At 44.1% G+C, this 19,207-nt stretch overlaps 1 protein-coding gene across 4 annotated transcripts in view; it reads right to left on the reverse strand.

Moving 5' to 3' along the window:
- The window catches only part of DSP (desmoplakin), a 53,352-nt gene that overhangs the window by 25,054 nt on the left and 9,091 nt on the right, over positions 1 to 19,207 (reverse strand). For all 4 annotated transcript variants that reach the window (XM_074987712.1, XM_074987711.1, XM_074987710.1 and 1 more), the window contains exons 2-8: positions 12,677 to 12,779; positions 10,184 to 10,332; positions 9,065 to 9,236; positions 5,990 to 6,118; positions 4,179 to 4,229; positions 3,176 to 3,337; positions 2,094 to 2,198 (exon numbers count right to left, since the gene is read on the reverse strand). In XM_074987712.1, the coding sequence (XP_074843813.1) occupies positions 2,094 to 2,198; positions 3,176 to 3,337; positions 4,179 to 4,229; positions 5,990 to 6,118; positions 9,065 to 9,236; positions 10,184 to 10,332; positions 12,677 to 12,779 (871 nt within the window). The remainder of the gene's footprint in view (positions 1 to 2,093; positions 2,199 to 3,175; positions 3,338 to 4,178; positions 4,230 to 5,989; positions 6,119 to 9,064; positions 9,237 to 10,183; positions 10,333 to 12,676; positions 12,780 to 19,207) is intronic.

Raw genomic sequence — 19,207 nt, forward strand, 5'->3', positions numbered from 1 at the left:
GCTTTTACAACTGAATTGCTTTTTATAACTGAATTATCAATGATTTTACAAAAAGCAGCAGGTGTCTGAGTCTTCTCAGCTGGCCCTCCAGCCACTGTCCCCCCTCCCTTGATTACAGAAACATGATCTCAGAAAATAATACAGGAACAATGCAATGCTTGAAGAAAAAGGACAGGAAAGGTTTGGAAAAAAAAATTGCTGAGGCAGGGTTTTTTGGCTTCCCACTTCATTACACAGAGGTGCCCAACACTGGGGACAGGGCTCACCAAACTTACAGACGTGTATGCTTCTGTGCCTGGGATCACCCAGCAGTCCGTCTCTTCTCAACTGGCCCTCCAGCCACTTTTCCCTGTCTTAAGGGGCCAAAGTTTGAAGAAAAAGAAGGACAGGACAAGAAATAAATGAAATAGCAAAGATTTTACAAAAAGCAGCAGGTGACTGCAAAGGGCTTAAATGGCAGCGAGGTGTTTGTGTCTTCTCAACTGGCCCTCCAGCCACTTCTTCTTGTGTTAAGGGGGCCAAAGCGTGAAGCAAGAGAAGGATAAAAAAGGTTAGGGAAAAGATTTTTGGCTTCTCACTTTACTACAGAGAGTTGTCCAATGCAGGGAATGGGGCTCACCAAATTTCAACAAGCAGTGTTGCCCAGACAAGGGGGCCAGCCCATATTGACTGTGTGGGGGCCAGCCCCCTCATTGCCATAGAGAGGTGTGGGGGGTCTGTGGCCATACAGACAGTTGACATGGTTTCCTGTAGCAGCAGCAAGCCCCCAAAATCTTATCTGGGGGGGGGGACCTTTCCCAGGAAGGAGCAAAGCCCCCAAAAGTCTTTCCCACCTTTGAAGCCCTCACCATGAGCAAGCCAATATTTAGTGCTGCCTGGCAGCATGGTCCGAACTGAACAGTGGCATATCCTTTTATTTAAGTTTCTCAGCCTCTCATACAAACATGACCCCAGAGTGAGAGGCTTCCTGGTACCGAATTCAGATTTGCAGGCTCCCTGTTACCTAATTCCTGAGTACCTGTACAGCAGCAGAGATGGAAATGGCCCAAGCAGAGGACTGTGGGGCATTGTGGGATACACACATAATAAATTCCATTTAAAGACATGGCACTTCCACACTGGCCTTTATTCAACTTTTTAAATTTGAACTAGATGCTACATCCAGCTGCTTTCAATGATGTTATATCCATCTTACTACACCCTAAACATCGAGATAATGGTATTTACAGTGAAGACAGTGACATTGTAAAATCGAGCTGTCGTAAATTCGACCTTATCATGTAGTGTAGGCATAGCCTAAATCTCCTACAGATCAATCCACGTGAGATGAAGAAATTTAGAAAATGCATAAATATTGCCGTATGATCACCGATGAATTTTCTGCGCACGCACCTTCCTTTACAAAAAGGGTCAGTTTTGCTAACAAACACGTTACCCTGAAGCTGCCACACAAATATAGATTTTAATATACAGACCTCCGACTTCAGTGGTAATTTCCACCCACAGAACAACCACAGATAACCTGTTCTTAAATCGGGGACTATGTTCCATATACCTGGTCATAACTCAATTTGGTCGTAAGTCAGAAATACCCTTATACTGTAACACAACCCTCGTGTACCTTGAATTTTGCATAAGTCGGGAAGGGATTGGGGGGATGGGTTGGGGTGGCAGGACGGTGCAGCTGAGCTGGGGCTTGCAGGGGATTGGACGTGGGCAGCAGGGGGTTGGGCGGGAAGGAGGGGGTGTGCACCGGGGAGAGGTGGTTGAGCAGAAGGCTGGTTGGAGCCCCGCACACGCTCATCCAGCTCCCTCTCCCTCCCCCACTCTGTGTGTGTGTGTGCTTGTGTGTGCACGTGTGTGAGTGAGAGAGAGAGAGATCTGTGGTCACATGGGAGTTGGGGCTGGGGGGCTGGGGTTGGAGTACCAGGGTTGTAGGGGAGCCCCAGGCGTGTGGCTGGAGCCCTCACTGGGGGAGGTGAGCTGGGGTGTGGGGGAGGTTGGTGGAAGTATGAATGGTCGTAAGTCGATGTGTTCGTAAGTCAGGGACCACCTGTACAGGATCGGGTTTAATCCCAGACAGCCTAACCCACCTCAATTTTGTCAGAAGCAGGGTGCTGACTGAGCACAAGTTGGTCACTTTCTTGCTTAAGTTTGTTGAGCTCTTTTTCCTTCAGCTCTAGCTGGCTCATGCGTTTCTGTGAATACAAACCACAGCATTAAAATAACACTTCAAAGGCAGTGCCATGGCATTATCTTGTTTAATAAGTTTCCAAAACATTGTTACAGACCGATAGCACTATAGAAAGCTACTGTTATATAAAAATTAAATATTTATCATAAACACTATATTCAAAGTTATATACTAATATATTCCATAAAAAAGTTATGGAAACAGTCCCTTCAGTGCTACCTCTGGGGCAGTACCTACTCTCTGCACGACTTGCTTTGGAGAATAAAGTCACCATCCAGACCTTACCGCCTTCAGCAACCAAAGGAAAAATTACAGTACCTTGCAAATTCTAATGTAACGTGACTAAGAAAGCATCTGCTTTTGGTCTGTAAATTTTTGTTTCTTTTGTAAATAAATGTGGTGCTTTGAAACGATGCTGCATTTATAAGCCTAGACAGGGAAGGACACAGGCAGCGACAATGCAAGTCTCCCACCACCCTGTGTGCCAAGAGACAAATCAACAGACGGAGACCGTTTCCTCTGTATGTCCAGGTGACCACTGGTCTCTCTGCACCATTTGCCAACGGGAGCGCTAACAGAAAGAGTGGGGTTTTTAGATATGGCTATCAGTCCAGAAGGTGCTGGCCTGAGGTCACCAAGCCGTATCACAAAGGACAACAACAAAAAGTCACAGGATTTTATAGCTAGAATAGTCCATTACGGCCATCTAATCTAACCTCCTGCTTAGCACATGGTACAGAATACCTATAAATGGATCCTGCATCAAGCCCATGACTTTCAGTGTAGTTACAGCGGAGCTTTTAGAAAGACATCCAGTTCTGATTTTAATATCCACCACCACCACCATCCAGTAACTGCCAGACTGCGCTGGATACCAGTCTCCTGAGTGGCACAGTGTCCCATCATCAGTTTCTTCTTCTTTTTTTTTTTTTTTTAAGGAAAAAATCCACAGTGAGGTTTTTCGAGGGGGCGCTGACTTACCGAAAAGGCTTCCTGCTTCTTGGCAATATTTGTGTTCTTGTCACTCCAGTCATACAGCAGCTCCTCTTCCTCACAATCATTGATCCACATGATCTCTCTGCTAGTGGCCTGGATGAGGTTCTGAAACTGACGCAGCTGATCCATTCTCTCAAAGGAGGATTTCTGCAGAGAAAACCAAAGAGACACGACAAAAATCCAAAGGTTAAAAAACAAAAAAAAAATTCATCTTTTCATAAGATTAATACAAGTAATTATTGTGGGACAACTGATGAAAAGAGACAACATGACTGTGTTCATTAAATAGTGGGATCCAGAAGTCAGCAGCCTCTGAAAACAAATTTGGGTCAAGCATCAAGACAACAGCATGGACTCTGTATTTGTTTTGTGGTGCAGTTTTGGGTTGTTTAAGAGGTGCCGCTATTTGCTCCCAAAAGGAGCAAATAGTTCGGGGAAGCCCCATTGACCAAAAGAACAACACAACTTGCGTTTGTTATTGGCACAGCCATTAGCAGATCCCAGTAAGGAATAAATCTGCTGTCTGTCAGAGTGTGGCCAACTTCAGGTACCACAGCAGCAAACAGTAGGGAGCAAATCTGGGGGGGGCCAAGAAAGCTACAAAAAAGACTAAAAATGAAGAGCTCGGCTTTGCTGCTGCCCCTTCCAAGTCCCTTTACTGTTAATGTGAGTCATGGTAATATGCCATTAGCAGAACAGATTCCTGGAAGTGGAATTCAGGTCAATAAGATGCATAAAAGCGTATGGAACAAAACTCAGAATTAAGACATGGTGTCAGATCTATGTTGTACAGTCCAGCTGCCTCTTAAACAGCGAGGATGAAATTCAGCCTGGTCTGCAGAGGGGTGAAGTGGGACTGGCAAGGTGCACACATTGTGTGCTGGGCCTCTGCCCAGGAGGTTACATTCTGCTTATTGTACTAACTGTAAGCTACTAATCAGACAGAGCATGCATTCCAAACATGTTGGAGATAAACAATAGTGCTTACCAACAGGGTTTCATATTCTTCCTCTAGCTGATGAACTGCAGCCTTCTCGTGCTGAAACAAAGACAATAGTTACTTAGCCTGCTTTGGAAACTGACAGACCTCGAGATGAGAGAACCGTGCATGCTTTAAGAGGCCTACATGTTACTGTAATGGGCGCCGTAGACAAACCTAAGACTGATGGATACTGGGGCTGAATGAAATCACACACTGTCTCATGAACTGGTGCCAGAGAGAGAGAGAGAGAGAGAGACTCAGTTGTCTGCTCATACTTCAGTTACAGGAACAGGGCAGAAGGGTGAGAAGAATCACATTGTTATGACCCAATTAACTTTGGCCCAGATGGCACCCCTTGGCAAAACTTTCTGCAGGAGCTAATGCAGAGCTCCAGCACCAGCTGGGTAGCACCAGCCTAGCCTGAGCTTGCCTTCCATGTGCCCCAGTGCTGCTTGTACGCATAACTGCCCCTGTAAGACACAGAACTGCTCCTGAAATTGGGCACCCTGCACAATTACAAGCAACTGGCACATTTCAGGTCTACTGTACAGCCTGGCAATTTGCCACCATGCTGCATCGACACGCACCACACCACTGGCAGCAGGCTGTGGGGTATAGCTCACTACATGTTGCAAGCAAAATCAAGTTGCAGCTGCATTGCAGCATGTAGCTAGGCACAATGACGACAGGCTCTGGCAGCGGGGAGATGACGAGGAAAGGCTCAGCACCATCTAGTGTCCGGAAAAGGGTCTTGAAGCTGGGAGGCAGTGGGGCACTACACTGCTAAAAATAGCCATGTATAGGCGGCAGGCACCGCTTGGACATACAGATAGCTGTGTAGGGTACATACTCAAGGGTTCAGGTGTCTTTCCTCCCCAAAGCAGTGCCTCGCTGTCAACTTCACTACCTATATCAATGCGTGAGAAGAATGCAGGGTACGTTCTCTAAACACCACTGTAAGGAGTGTGCATTGCAGACATACACCTGAAGGGGGCATGGTCTAGTGGTCTGAGCTTGGAGATGGAAGTTCTTGGTTTTAATCTCAGGTCTGCTGCGGACTGCTTGCATTACCTTGGGTCAATTCCTTGAGGCTAGGCTCTTCTCACCAGTCCAAAGCAGGAAGTTTTAAAAAGGTATGCTCCTCCTGACCGCACCCCATCTGCCTTTTATCTGGCCAAAAATGACATACTTATGTCTTGGCACCAAGTCTGTAGCACAAAGCCTTTGCGCTCCCAGGTGATCAAGTGCATGGGAAAGAAATAAAGAAGGGAAATTTTGGCTTCCCCATTCCTTTCACTTGCTGGCCAAGTATGAAGGGGACATAAACACCTTTACAAGGCCAGCCCTACTCCCCCGCTAAAACGAAAGGGGAAGAAGGAAAGAATTGTGCCTCAGAGAGACCATACAAAATACCTGCCTCCTCTGCTGCTGGGGTGGAGCTTTCTTCACAGCACCCCTTGTTCAAGGTTGTACTTTCAGACACAACCCAGCCCTTAGTTTCTGTTTCAAACTTTCCTAACTATAAACTGAGACTAGCACCCCCTCTCTCTCACTCTCTCACACACACACACCATTGTGAGGATTCGGTTGTTAAATTTTGTACAAAATTACAAAATTCCACATCACGGCTCAAGACCATTTATCTTCATAAAAATATTGGAAAAAGGCGGCAAATGGATTACAAGCATCAGGAACGAAAGCTACTGCAATCGTATCAGCCAGGCCTATTCAACAGAAGACACCTGGCTAGCCTCAGTGCTGCAGTAATTTAAGCAACATGTAGAGATAAACTCGTAAGGGTTGAGAAAGTCCATTACCACATCTGTTTTCACTTTGTCTAGGTGCCAGCGATAGTCTCCGATGGCGTTGTGGAATCTCCTGTGGTCATTAATTTGTTGCTCAATAGCTGCTGCATCAAACCCCCATTTCACTAACTCCATTTCAGCCTAAAGAAAAAAGGGAAACCAAAAATATCTTCATTTTTAGCCAGGAACATATCACCTAAAACAAAGCACCTTGGAAACACACAGGGAAAGCAGAGGTTAGGAGGCGAGGTGTACAATGAAGCAGAGGGAGGCTCAGAACGGAAATTAAAAATTTTCCTGAAAGCAAGATCTATTAGATGGTGTAACAGTTGCCTAACTTAGTGTCTGAGCAACCCATCACTTGTGTCACTTAAACTGGACTAGATAAGGAATGTTTTCATGTCTAATGTGTTTGAGCTAAATTCCTTTCTATTGCCCAGTCTAATTATTTGACACAGAAATCTGACTCTGAGATTCATACAGTTTGTGAAAACACAAACTGCCAAATTCAACTCTCAGTTTCCATCAAACTGAATTATAGTAACATACAAACTTCAGAGGGCAACAAAGTTATAGATAAGAATAGAATTTGGACTATATTATTTAGACTGTAATAGCTCTTGTCTGTCTGGAGTTTTGGTATATGCAGTGTTGCTGTAGCCATGAGGTCCCAGGACATTAGAGAGACAGAATGAACGAGATAGCATCTTTTATTGAACCACTTTCTGGTGGTGAGGGGGACAAGCTTTGGAACCACACAAGAGCTCTTCTGCAGGGCTGGGAAAGGTACTCCTTGGATCACAGCAAAGCATGAAGTAGAACAGATTGTTTAGCATTAGTAGTTAGTACATAATGTAAGGGACAGATAGAAATATTACAAATGGGCCATGCTATTTGACATGCTTGCTATGCCAAGGGGAAAAACTCCTGGAATGTTTTTTGAAAAAGTGACAATGAACCCAGACAGCAGCTGACAGCAGGGATCACAATTCCTTGTTTTAATATTTCTCAAAATACCAAAGTCCATTAAATCCATTATATGGATGATCAGAATCATCATGTTGCCCGCTGGAAAAATCACAGCCTTTTTCTGACATTTGGCTATTTCTATATGATATATGAATATCTGATTCCATAGTGATAATTACTAATATTGTCTCAGCCCGAGAATGATTTTATTATATTAAATACACGGTGTCTGCACACATACATACTTTATGTCTAGTAACTATTAGCTTGTAACTAAACCTTTATGACTCAGCACTGGAATAACACAACAATACCTGCTACCACACCCCTGGCTAGGCAGAGCTGGAAGGAGTCCAGCAAAGCAGGCCATTTTACAGAGTGAGAAATCTAAGTTACACAGGACTTGGACTTTGTTCTCATTCCAGCTAAAACCCAAAAGAGTTGGAAACTACAGAAACCTTGGATAATTGTTTGTGTGTGACTAAGAGGAAGCTGTATTCAAGGTCACTGCTCCTCTGTACTCCATGGAAATTCAGTACGGGTTATTTAGTATTGGATTCTCCAATCAGCAAATCACTGTGTAAGAAAAATAAAGCAGAGGCAGAAAGCTGCAGCTCATGTGAATGATTTCCCATGTATGTTTTTAGGGAAAACATTCCCTTGGTCCTGTGCCTGGGCTCTGCATAGTGGATCCTAGACTGCAGAGGGGTAAAATACAGTAGGTATTGTTGGGCACAGGGGATGGGGAATAGAAACTATGTGAACTGTCAAACGAAGAAGTGCTAGGGAACCGACCTATGGTACCACCACAGCCAAGGTGAGGTAAGGGAACTGGCATGATGAGCGAAGCCTCTTCTTCCTGCAGAGCTCCCACAGAGAATACAGACAAAGCCTGAGCTATCTGTGTCCCCACAGGTCTGTCTGAATAGAGTGTCCCATGTTAAGTGTGATGGCTGGTGTATGATCTTCACACTGACTTCTAGCTACAAGTCCCACCCGGGCAAGCTACACCATTTCCCAAAATGTAACAAGGGCTACCAGTGAGTGTGCTGCTTCTACTGCATGCCTGGAGGAATCATACCTATTTCTGGCCTCTGCAAGCAGAATGCTAGTGTATCTCCACTTCCCCCACCACCCTATAACAGGTCTATTACAGAACCCACTGCGCTGGAGAGTGACTGGTATTCAAACAGCTATGAAGGGGTGAAGAGACTGCGCAAGGAGCTATCTTTCCTCACAAGGTTTGCAAAGAAGCCATCAGGTAAACACTGAAAACAGAAGCTATGAAAATGGGGCCTTAGACATAAGTGTTATCGTTTAAAAAAAAACGATTAAACAGTTCTTGGTTTTAGCAAATTAATAATAGACAGAAATCCAAATTTCGAGGCTGGATTGGTGCAAATTCCAATTGCAACCATTCTTCTCCTGCCCTTCCCACTAGCCAGATAACGGGTGCAATCAAAGAAATACATATCACCTCATCAGCATAGAGCCAGACTACAGCTGTCCTCTGTAACTTGTATATGCAGCCACCTGGTGTGTGCAGACAAATGTGAATTTTGCACATGCAGCCAGTGCACATAAACATCTCACCCATCTGAAATTTTGCTATTTAGGGGACCATCTTTGAAAGCTTAGTCCTCCAACTAGCAATGTTACTTTCCTACTTTAGCTGGGATGCAGGTGAACTAGACGGGATACTAGCTACAGTGTACGGACCAACAGGATAAAACTGTGGCTAATGGTGTTAACTGGACAGTGGATACATATAAGTAACAGGCACAGAGGCTATGTGTGAAGGAAAAAAGCAGGAGTGCAAATACAGAACACTAATCTAAAATAAATAGCTCATTATTCCTTTTTTTCCCCACTGTTACACCACCTGGCATCCACCTTTTCACCCTGTTACACAGAGTTCTGAATCCTGTTCTTTATTTCAATGAAACTACATTACATACAAAGCGAACTGCAATTAAAAGGAAAAAAAAGGAGGCAACACAATGCTATCCCACAAGCTGTTTTTTAAATGTTGCAGTAGCTCCCATACCACCGAGTTTGAAGTGAGAGTCAACAATGCCCTGTTTCTGACTACTCTATTTGTGCTTCCGATTGGTTTACCTTCTGCTGCCTCATCCAGCCCAAACATTCGCTGGTGATGCGTTTGGTGAACTCATCCCACCCTGAACCGCTCTGAGAAGAATAGCCACCACCCTTGGAGCTGGCCCTTCGGACACGAGGACCACTGATGGCTTTATAAAGTGCACGCATTTGCTCCTGAAGCTGAAGCAGCCTGAAAAACGGAAAGGAAACAGTCAGCATGGACCAGGAAAATACCGAGAAGAGATCTAAATAAAGCAATTCACATCTCTGAACCAGTAAGTGTGCAAGAAAACTCTCAAGTGATCTGATTGAGAAACAGAATGTCCATAAAAATCTCATGTTAGCAACTGAGACATGAGACTTCATGAGAAGTGTAATGCTGCCAGGCCAACTGAGTGGTACTGCCCTGCACTAGCATGAAGGGAACTGGAGTTCAGTTCCAACTTCTAACCTCATGATTTTCTGCCAGCAGGAACGCCGAGTATTTCAGAGGCAGCAAATTTCTGCTGTCTGGTGTGAAAACAAGTCCCAGACATCTCCTCTTGCTCATTCTCTTGACTGAACGGGGAGTGAGAATGAAAGGTGCAGAAGGAAATCCTACCAATCCTCAAATGAAGGATCATTGGTATGGGTGAAAACAGAGCTACATCCTGTTTGCAAATGCTCCACACTGACACCCTCTTTCCCCGGAGTGGTTTCCACATGCAGCAGTCTCATATACATACAGAGTAATTACTTCTGCTGGCCTTGGCTGCAGAAATGCCTGTGTACACAAACCTCATGAAAGCTATCTTTTCCAGCAGTGAAGGTGGCTTAGTTTTCCCCCAGCTTTATGTGCACAAGGTGTGACACAATTCACATACAGGGCAGAATAAAATTGTATGCATTGCTGTACGTGCTCAAGATTCTATAGGACAAAGACAATGTGCTGGACCAGATTTTGATCTGTTACACTAGCATAAAAGCAGAGTAAGGTAACTGACGACAGTGGAGTTACCCCAGACTTAAACATATGTAAACAAGATCAGACTCAGACGTCCCATTTCTGTTTTTTTTTTTTAAAATGCACAAAGAGAAGGCTGTTTGTTTACAATGGGATGGGAGCACATTCCTCTTGTCATTCACCAATAGCAGTACCTTTTCTGATACAAATCACAGGGTTGGCCCATTTGCCTCATCTCTCTGATCAGCCCATCAAGGATGTCCATATGGTCATTAGCCTGCGCAAAACATTCTTCCAGTTCCCTGTTCCTGCTTAGTTGAATGCCATCTCCATATTTCAATTCCTAAACAAAACAGAAGCAAAAAATCATAAATTCTACAAATTCCACCTCAGTAATTCATTAAAGAGAAACAATGTTTTGATCTGTTATCAGGAACAAGTTACATTTCAAAGATATGACAGACACACTGCATTTGGAGACAACTGAAAAACTCTTTTTGCTTTCAGTTCTGTCAACAATTAAATAAAAAAAATAATGTAATACAGGTTGAACCTCTCTAATATGGCACTCTTGTCCAGCAAACTTCGTAATCCGGCATGATTTTAGTTTGCTGGATGACCGCTTCTCATGGGTGCAGCCATGCTTTCCACAATCCTATAAAGCTTGTTTTCAGACACCAGTCCTGGCTCTCAGTCTTCTGTGCTGTTGTTTAGCTGTAATTTACCCCTAAATGTCTCCTAAGAACCCAACAGGCAGCTGAAGCATTGGTCATGCTGCTAGACAATGACACCTGTGGTCTGGTAAAGTCTCTCTTCAGGCACCAGTCAGGTCCCCAGGATGCCAGATTAGAGAGGTCCAACCTGTATATATTATTGTTTGATATGTGACTAATTCAGAATTCATTATGACTCTCCTCTTCTGTGATTCCACTTTTAAGTAATGTCTCTGCTTTTGTTATTTAGAACAACACCAAAATGTCAGCACCGTAGATAAAAATCAAAGCCTTCAATATTATTATTATTGGTTCCTTAGTACACCAACCTTGGATTTCCTGGAATGCAGCATGGGGCACACTGCATTAACACTCAAAATGAAAAATGGCTCCATATTTGTCCACAATAGTCACACTTCCCAAGTTTTTGTGGTAAGAACTGCTCCCAAGTCTACTGACAATTTCAGTACAAAGACTTGAACGCATATGATCTGTAGAAGCACTACAGGTGAAACCCTAGCTCTATGGAAGTCAGTGGCAGAACTCTCATTTACTTAAAACGGAGACAATATTTCACTCCAGGAATTAAATCCAAATGACCTTATGGAGGGATGTCTTGCATTTTCAGTGGAGTTGTAAATAAGTGCTCTGAGCCAGTGGGAATTGCTAAACACTGTACCTTCTGAGATTCACAGAACGCACTCACCCTGCACAGGGCCAGTGCCATTCACTTGGGATGCAGCAGTGGCCAGTCCCTCTCACATGCTCCCCTACCAAACTGTGGAGGCTGGCACAAAACAAACATCAGTGCTATCTCAGAGTCATGAACCAGAATGTGCACAACTGCTACACAAAAGGCCAGGGAACCCTGACCTGTCCCCCTACCTGTGCACCTATATAAGGCTCATCACAACAGAATGTGCATTTTTCCCCCTCTGCCGTTTGGGAGGCAAATTCTTACTGACTTCACCATTTGGCCACAAACAAATAAAAAGTAAACAATGCAACAAGTGGCACAGAGCCAGAACAAAGCACTTCTTTGTTTTAACTCCACTGAAATAATATTAAGTTTCATACACTGCAAGAAAACAGTATTTGCTTTGGCACTGAAATTTCCATAAGCAATAACACACATGCAATAACTCAGAAAAAGGAAACAAAGCTCTGAACCAGAGAGTTCATCCCTGGAAGAGACAGGTATCCACAGAGGGCTGTAAAATACATCTGCTGCAGGATGAGAGCTCATGGGTTTAATTCAGATCTCAGTAACCTCAATCTGCTCATGTGCTCAGAATCCTGAATTCCCTTTGATTTCAATGGGAGGTCCGGATGCTCAACACCAGGCGGGACTGAACCCAGTTACTCCAGCAGAAATCCAGAACAACTCTACATTTGCGCTGGGGAAGCGAAGAGCAGAACTAGAATGGATATGTTTAATAACAGACAGCAAAAGGGATCTCAGCCTAGTTTACCTTCCTTACCAGTCAATGTACAGCAGCTTTACGCAGGACTGGTTTAATTTCAAGGCAACTGCAGCTCAGAAAATTTTCAACAAATACAGCAAAGGAAGCACATAAGTAGACATGCCATTTACGGCGATGCTTTGACAGTGGTCTCAGTCTCACATAGAAAATTACAGCAGATTTGATTAATGTTCCACGACAATTTTCACACAAAATGTATTCCTTTTTCTTACACAGAAAATCTTGGAATTAGTTTTTCCCCTCATATCAGCTCAACTGAAAATTTAATCAGAAGTGAAAGGTACATATTTCAAGAATGAGCTCTGACAAGGACATGTACAATTTCAGGCCAACAGACAAACAGCAAGCTCTCCCTGGCAGAGCATCTGAAGAGAACAGTAAAAAGTGAGATTTCAACTTTAAACCAAAGTTAATTGTGTGAAAGTTATGATGTTACTATGACCTACAGTGTTAATATTCGCTTATGATAACCAACATAAAGGGGACTCACAGGCTGCACTATAAGTTCAGCACGCATCAGGCAATCTGCACAATTCTGCAAAAGATCTTGAATGGTGTTCTGGCGCCTCGACATGGTACTGGTACCATTTTGCCTGGGAGGGAGAAAATGGAAGAGCAGAATGAAATGGAGTACGATCTAGATTTTAATTTAAATACTTTTTCAAAAGTCGTAGGAAGTCCATATTCCCAATAATTAAGGAGAATGATGTGAAATAATAAATTAAGTCAGGCTTCATAGAGATCAATATGCTACCTAAGTGAAGTATTATTTAATTTAAATTTAAATTTAATTTAAATTTAATAGAGAGCCCAAGTGCAACAAATACCTTCTATCAAAGGAAATATTTGAAGATGCCACAATGTCTTTAAGCCATTACAATAAAGGAACTGTACAAGCACCTGTTTAACGAAACAATAATAAAAGCTTCAGGGCTCTAAGCAAAAACCTGCTGCTAGAGTTATTTGATGTGCTAAACATGAGCCCCAAGTTATACCGATGGATCAGAGAATTCCTTTTTGGGTGATTATTTGCATATGGATCTACTGTGTATTGCCATTCACCTATTGATCCCAAGACCAGATAGTGCCTGGGTACAGGTTTGTTTTGCCAGTATTTGCCCATCCTGGGATTTAGCCACCCAAACAAAGCAGTGCTAATTGAGTATGAGTGAGGTGCTTCAAACTGGAAACCGCCCCTGGACAAGTTCAGACTATTCCCAGATGCATATTCTCACGCATCTTGCCACTGACAGAGAAACAAACTACTGTTAGGAGACAGTAAAAAAGGTCATCTTCTTTCCATAGTAACCCAGCTCTCTGTACACCATGCTCACTCTATATAGAATTTCACCCATTACAAATTGCTAAAGACTCAAATCTTCACCTCAGGTAATCCCAATCAGTGGCATCTAATGAGTGAGAACATCCTGTGACGTCAAGATCCTCTGAACCTTTCTGTGGACTTCAGGGGACTTTGGATCAGGCCTTAAAACAGGTTTGCAGAATTAGACCTTAAAAACACTAACTCTAAAGATACAGACCTGAATTCTCCCCCTGCTTTGTGCCAGGAGCACAAAGAGGCTCTAAATCTTGCAGTTTAGCTAGCCGCAGGGGGACCATTCTAGCACAGGAAAATCCTGTTATGGTAAAGAGCTGAGGTAACTGCTTTCATTGCACTCCCTTCTCCACAGCTGGCAAAGGAGGTGTGACTGGGGCAAAGTAGTGCAGTTGGGGCTTCTCTGTGCCCTGGCAATAAGCATTTGCTCTAATAGCCAATGACAGCGCTCTTTTTCAGAACAGTCCCTGTGCTGCTTTAGGTTTTTCCAGGGCACCGGAGCTGGAATACCAACAACTCAAGACTGGAGAAACACAAAGGTGACACACCGCTAACTGTCGAAGTCGCAGCATACACTCCTTGGCAGCAGTACAAGACCTGTGCCACATGCAGCCGTGGGTGTTCTGAAGCCAGCCTGAAGAAAAGCCAAATGCTATGGACTTGATTTTAACCCAAGCTCCTTTTCTACACCCATAATTGTTTGGGGGCTCAGCTGGTGTCTTTGGATTTACAAACAAACATCGGACTCTACCTAAAATCTACATTACAATTGCACCTGCAATTAGTCGTACTCAGCAACTTTTTCCATAACAAAGAGGTACTAATACTCATCCAGCTTCCTGCCCCTCATCAGCCAATCCCATGGCGGGGACTGCCAAGGTGCAGATACGCAGTACAGTAAATCCTCGAAATGCGCAATTTTGAGTTCACTTAATTTGCATAAACACAAGTTAATTGCAACTCAAAAATCCTGCTCCCCCCAGCCCCAGTTCAACACCCATGGCCCTGCGTGGCCCTGGTTCAACCCCTGCTTTAGGCTCTCCACTGCCCCGGTTCAAACCGCACAATGCTCTGGATCATCCCCTGCACTCATACGCGACTCCGGCTCCAGCTCACCACCCCTGCGCGTGGCTCCGACTCACCACCCCTGCCACAGTTCAACCCACCCATGGCCCAGCTCACCAGCCCCATGCATGGCTCTGGCTCAACCCCCAACCCTCAGTTCAAACCCCCTCCCTTAAAGCCCATCACAGCCCAGCTCCCCACCCGCATGCTGCTCTGGTTTATCAACCCTGCGCATGGCTCTGGCTCAACTCCACGCCCCACCCTCCTGCAGCCCTAACTCACCCCAGGTTTAACCCCCCTGCCTGCCTCCCATGGCCCCAACCGTCCTCACAACCCCAGGACTTATCTTTCCAAAGGAGCTCCAGGTGCTCTTGCTGCTTCTCCAGCTGTAGAACGTGCGTTCCACTTGGGAAAAAAGCCACCCCCAACTTACGCAAAATTCGAGTTATGCAAGGGTGTGTGGGAACACAACCCTCACGTAACCTGAGGGGCTACCGTACCAGCAAGTGCCGGCACAAAAAAAAAAAAAAAAGGACTGGTTGTACTCATAAAATACAAAACATAAAAGAGAGAATTCTTTTTAACTGGTCCATATTTTTCAGGTCTTTTTCTCTATTAATTTTTAGGCACTCTCTCCGAAAGTAAAATGCCTTATATTCATAGGAGCTTTATGTTCAGGGCCAGATCTTCAGCTGAAGTAAATGACTATAGCTTCCTTGAAGCTCTGATGAGTCATACTAACTGGGGTAAGGTACAAAGAGAAGCCTCTCCTATAAAACTTACCTACTACAAGAAATTAAAAGACTGAAGAACAAATATAAATCCAGGAGTTTACATGTATGCGTGCTTTAACTGGCATGTGCTGACTGGAGAAAAAGATCAGTTTATCTGAAGGTAAAGGTGAAACCAACAAGTTTTTGCATTTCAGCATCAGTTTCACTTTAAAAAAAAAATCAGAAGGGCTCACTCCGGAAATTAAAGCTTTGCTTTGGTGAAATGCAGCCAATTATTCTATACAGAGCCCCAAGGCAAGTGCCACTATTTGGTATCAGAACCTCAGCTGGTTAAGACAGGTGGACGATGTCAGCATAGCTATGCCAATTAACATAAGCCAATGAGCTGGCTTTTGAAGGGGATTTATCTGCACAAACATGCACTTACATTCAGAAATATCCGTCTTATTTTAAAACTAAAAAAGGGTATGGAAGTGACTTTTCCAACAAGCTCCAAAATGAAACATTAGCAACATTTCCTAATAGAATGCCTAAACACACTCTGATGCACACAAACCCTACAACACTGGTAGCAAGCAATTCTAACAGATTGTTGAAATATGTACTGCCTCTTATGATACCAATGAGTAAATACCACTATGATTTTTCATCAACATGTTGCAATTTCTTACATTAATGCACCATAATATTTTTCACTCACTAAAACTGTAAAGTACTTTAGAAGCCATACAGGGAAGTATTTTCATAAACCATAAGCCATGGCCTTTTTGTTCTGAATTAAATCAATGGTTAAACTTCTCTTGACTTCACTAGGGCCGTGTCTACACGAGCCCCAAACTTCGAAATGGCCACGCAAATGGCCATTTCGAAGTTTACTAATGAAGCTCTGAAATGCATATTCAGCGCTTCATTAGCATGCGGGCGGCCACGGCGCTTCGAAATTGACGTGGCTTGCCGCCACGCGTCTCATCCAGACGGGGCTCCTTTTCGAAAAGTGCCTTTTCAGCTGACGGGAATAAGGGGACTTAGAAGTAGGCAGGGTCCTTTCGAAAAGGAGCCCCGTCTGGACGAGACGCGCAGCGGCAAGCTGCGTAAATTTCGAAGCGCCGCGGCCGCCCGCATGCTAATGAAGCGCTGAATATGCATTTCTGTGCTTCATTAGTAAACTTCAAAATGGTCATTTGCGTGGCCATTTCGAAGTTTGGGGCTTGTGTAGACGTAGCCTAGAAGAGTCAGGATACTGTATTCTTTTGAAAATCCCATCCATGCTGCCTAGCAGTCATACAGCCAGTCTTGTGAGGGAAGCAACAACTAAGTGGATGAACAGATGGAAAGGGAAACCTGGGCCAGAGAAATTAGGGCAAAATCCTACTTATGATACAGCATCTTTAATATGCATGCATGGAAGACAGAACCTTTGTTTTTAAAGTCTCATCTAAATGACCTGTACACCCTGGAACTAACTCCATGTATGTTCCTCACAAGGGCGTAGGATTTAGTTCATGCTGATGCAATTCAAACCAAACGAACTGCTGCAGATGCAGCATGCTGATGCACACAGCTTTGGAGATTGTTGGAGATGAAACAGACTTCCAGAAATGAAACTAAAGGATTGTTATTCTGTACTGAGATAACGCACAGACTCCCCACTTGGGGCTCAAGGTCCCGTTGCACTAGGCGCTGTAAACACATAGGCTGTGTTTACACTGGCACAATTCTTCGAAACGGCCATGCTAACGGCCATTTCGAAGATTACTAATGAGGCACGGAATTGAATATTCAGTGCCTCATTAGCATTAGGACGCTTTCGAAGCGCCGCAGCCAGAAGCATCCTAATGCTAATGAGGCGCTGAATATTCAATTCAGTGCCTCATTAGTATTCTTCAATATGGCCATTAGCATGGAAATTTTGAAGTTTTGTCTTAGTGCAGACACAGCCTTAAGGAGTCACTCTTCCATTTAGTCGAGCTGTTCTTAACGTATGGTCTGTAACCCTCTAGTGGGCCACAACCACCTTGCCATGGGCTTGGGGTCGCCCACATGCTTCCCACACTGGTGTTCCAGCCCTATCCCCCCCGCCCCAAGGCTGGAGTGCCAGTGCTGGCTTCTTGCTTGGGGAGGGCAGGGAGGGTGGAGGGGGGCAGACAAAGCGGCTCCACACTCTGCCACACCCCTCCGTGCAGGTGGGAAAGAGTGCAGTGAACTGCTCCCCAGGCATCTTTCCATACTGCTCCCAGAGCAGCACAGGGTGGTATCTGGGAGCAGTGTGTGGCATGGAGCCTGGTAGGTGACCCCCAAGACCTATTACTCCCACCTGTCTCTCTCTCGCTCTCCCAGGCCCCCCACTCCCACTCATGCTCATGCACAGTCCCCTCATCTCCATCCCTATCCCACTTTCCAGCAGCCCCCTCCTGCACACTAAACCCCTCATTTTTTACCCCACCCGAGAGCATGGAGCAGCCCACAAAAAATCTACTGGCCCTGCACCCCCAGAAGAATTCACCTGGCCCGTAGGAAGACCTGAACCTCCATCCTTCCTCCCCAACCCCATGGAGCTAGTGTGCAAGGGTCCAGGGGTCACATCAGTGAGGGTAGGTTTTTTTGTTTGTTTGTTTTTTCTTCTCAATTCTATGTGGCCCCTGACTGACCCACAGAAAAATCAGTGACCCCATAACCCAAAAAAGGTTCCCCACCCCCGCCATAATGTTAAAACCTTTTGTTTTGGACATAAATTAATATTTTACTCTATTTTAAACAAAGATTTAAAATAGAGGCCCCCTGATATTATAAAATAAGATTTAAATATGGATGTCCTTATGTTATAGCTGCATATTTACATATTTATTATCCAGTCTAATATGAATAATTTAGTATTTAAGGGATTTAAAGATAAGCAAATGCATTTTGTCATAATGGATGGTGGTCCACGGAAAGGTTTGGGTTGAGCAGAGTGGGCCTCAGGAAAAAATATCTGAGAACCACTGGTTTAGTCTAGAAAAACCTGTGATTCATACCGTCAACATCAAACAACCGTGTAGGTCATTGCCATGAAAGCTCATCACCTAATAAAGAATATTGCTAGTCTTGAAGGTGCTACAGGACTGATTTTGTGTTTTATTACACAACCTGTGTTTTTTGACAGATTGGAAAAAAGTCAGAGACCAGATCTTTTGTTTGGAGTTCCTTAACACATGTGCACTGACTTTTACTAAATGCGTATTGAGGGCCTAATTCACAATGAAATTACCCTAGTTTTACATTTGTATAGGGTGAATGGAAACCCCTGGAATTACACTGACATAAAAACAGAGTCAGGCAATGGCGAATCAGGGCTTAGGTCTGGAATAATTTATTGACCCATATTTTGGATTTACATCTCAAGACCTTATAATCAGAATGAACAACAAGAAGTCCTGTGGCACCTTAGAGACTAAGATATTTTGGAGCATAAGATTTTGTGGGTGAAGACCCACTTCATCAGTTGCATCTGACAAAGCGGGTCTTTGCCCACCAAAGTTTACACTCCAAAACTTCTGTTAGTCTCTAAGGTGCCACACAGAATTTCTTGTTGTTTTTGCAAATACAGATGAACACAGTTACCCCTCTAATACTTGTCAACATCAGAATAAATATTCTTCCTTAACACATAGCTTTCAAGGGCATGTTATTTAAATATCCAAAAGTGGCAAAGGAGCATTTTATGTAAAAGTATGTGTCTATATTAAAACAATTTGATTTGGGGGCAGGGATGCAGCCTTTAAAACATAGGGCAGTGGAGTGTATTTTGCAAAAAGTCTGGCATGTACCACTCCAGGAAGAGCACCAGGAGAGAAAGATGCAGGATCTCTCCAAGTTCTGCACCTTATGCATTGCTCCATTCACGAGG

This window comes from Carettochelys insculpta, chromosome 2, assembly GCF_033958435.1.
Source record: "Carettochelys insculpta isolate YL-2023 chromosome 2, ASM3395843v1, whole genome shotgun sequence".
NCBI classification, from domain to species: Eukaryota; Metazoa; Chordata; order Testudines; family Carettochelyidae; genus Carettochelys; species Carettochelys insculpta.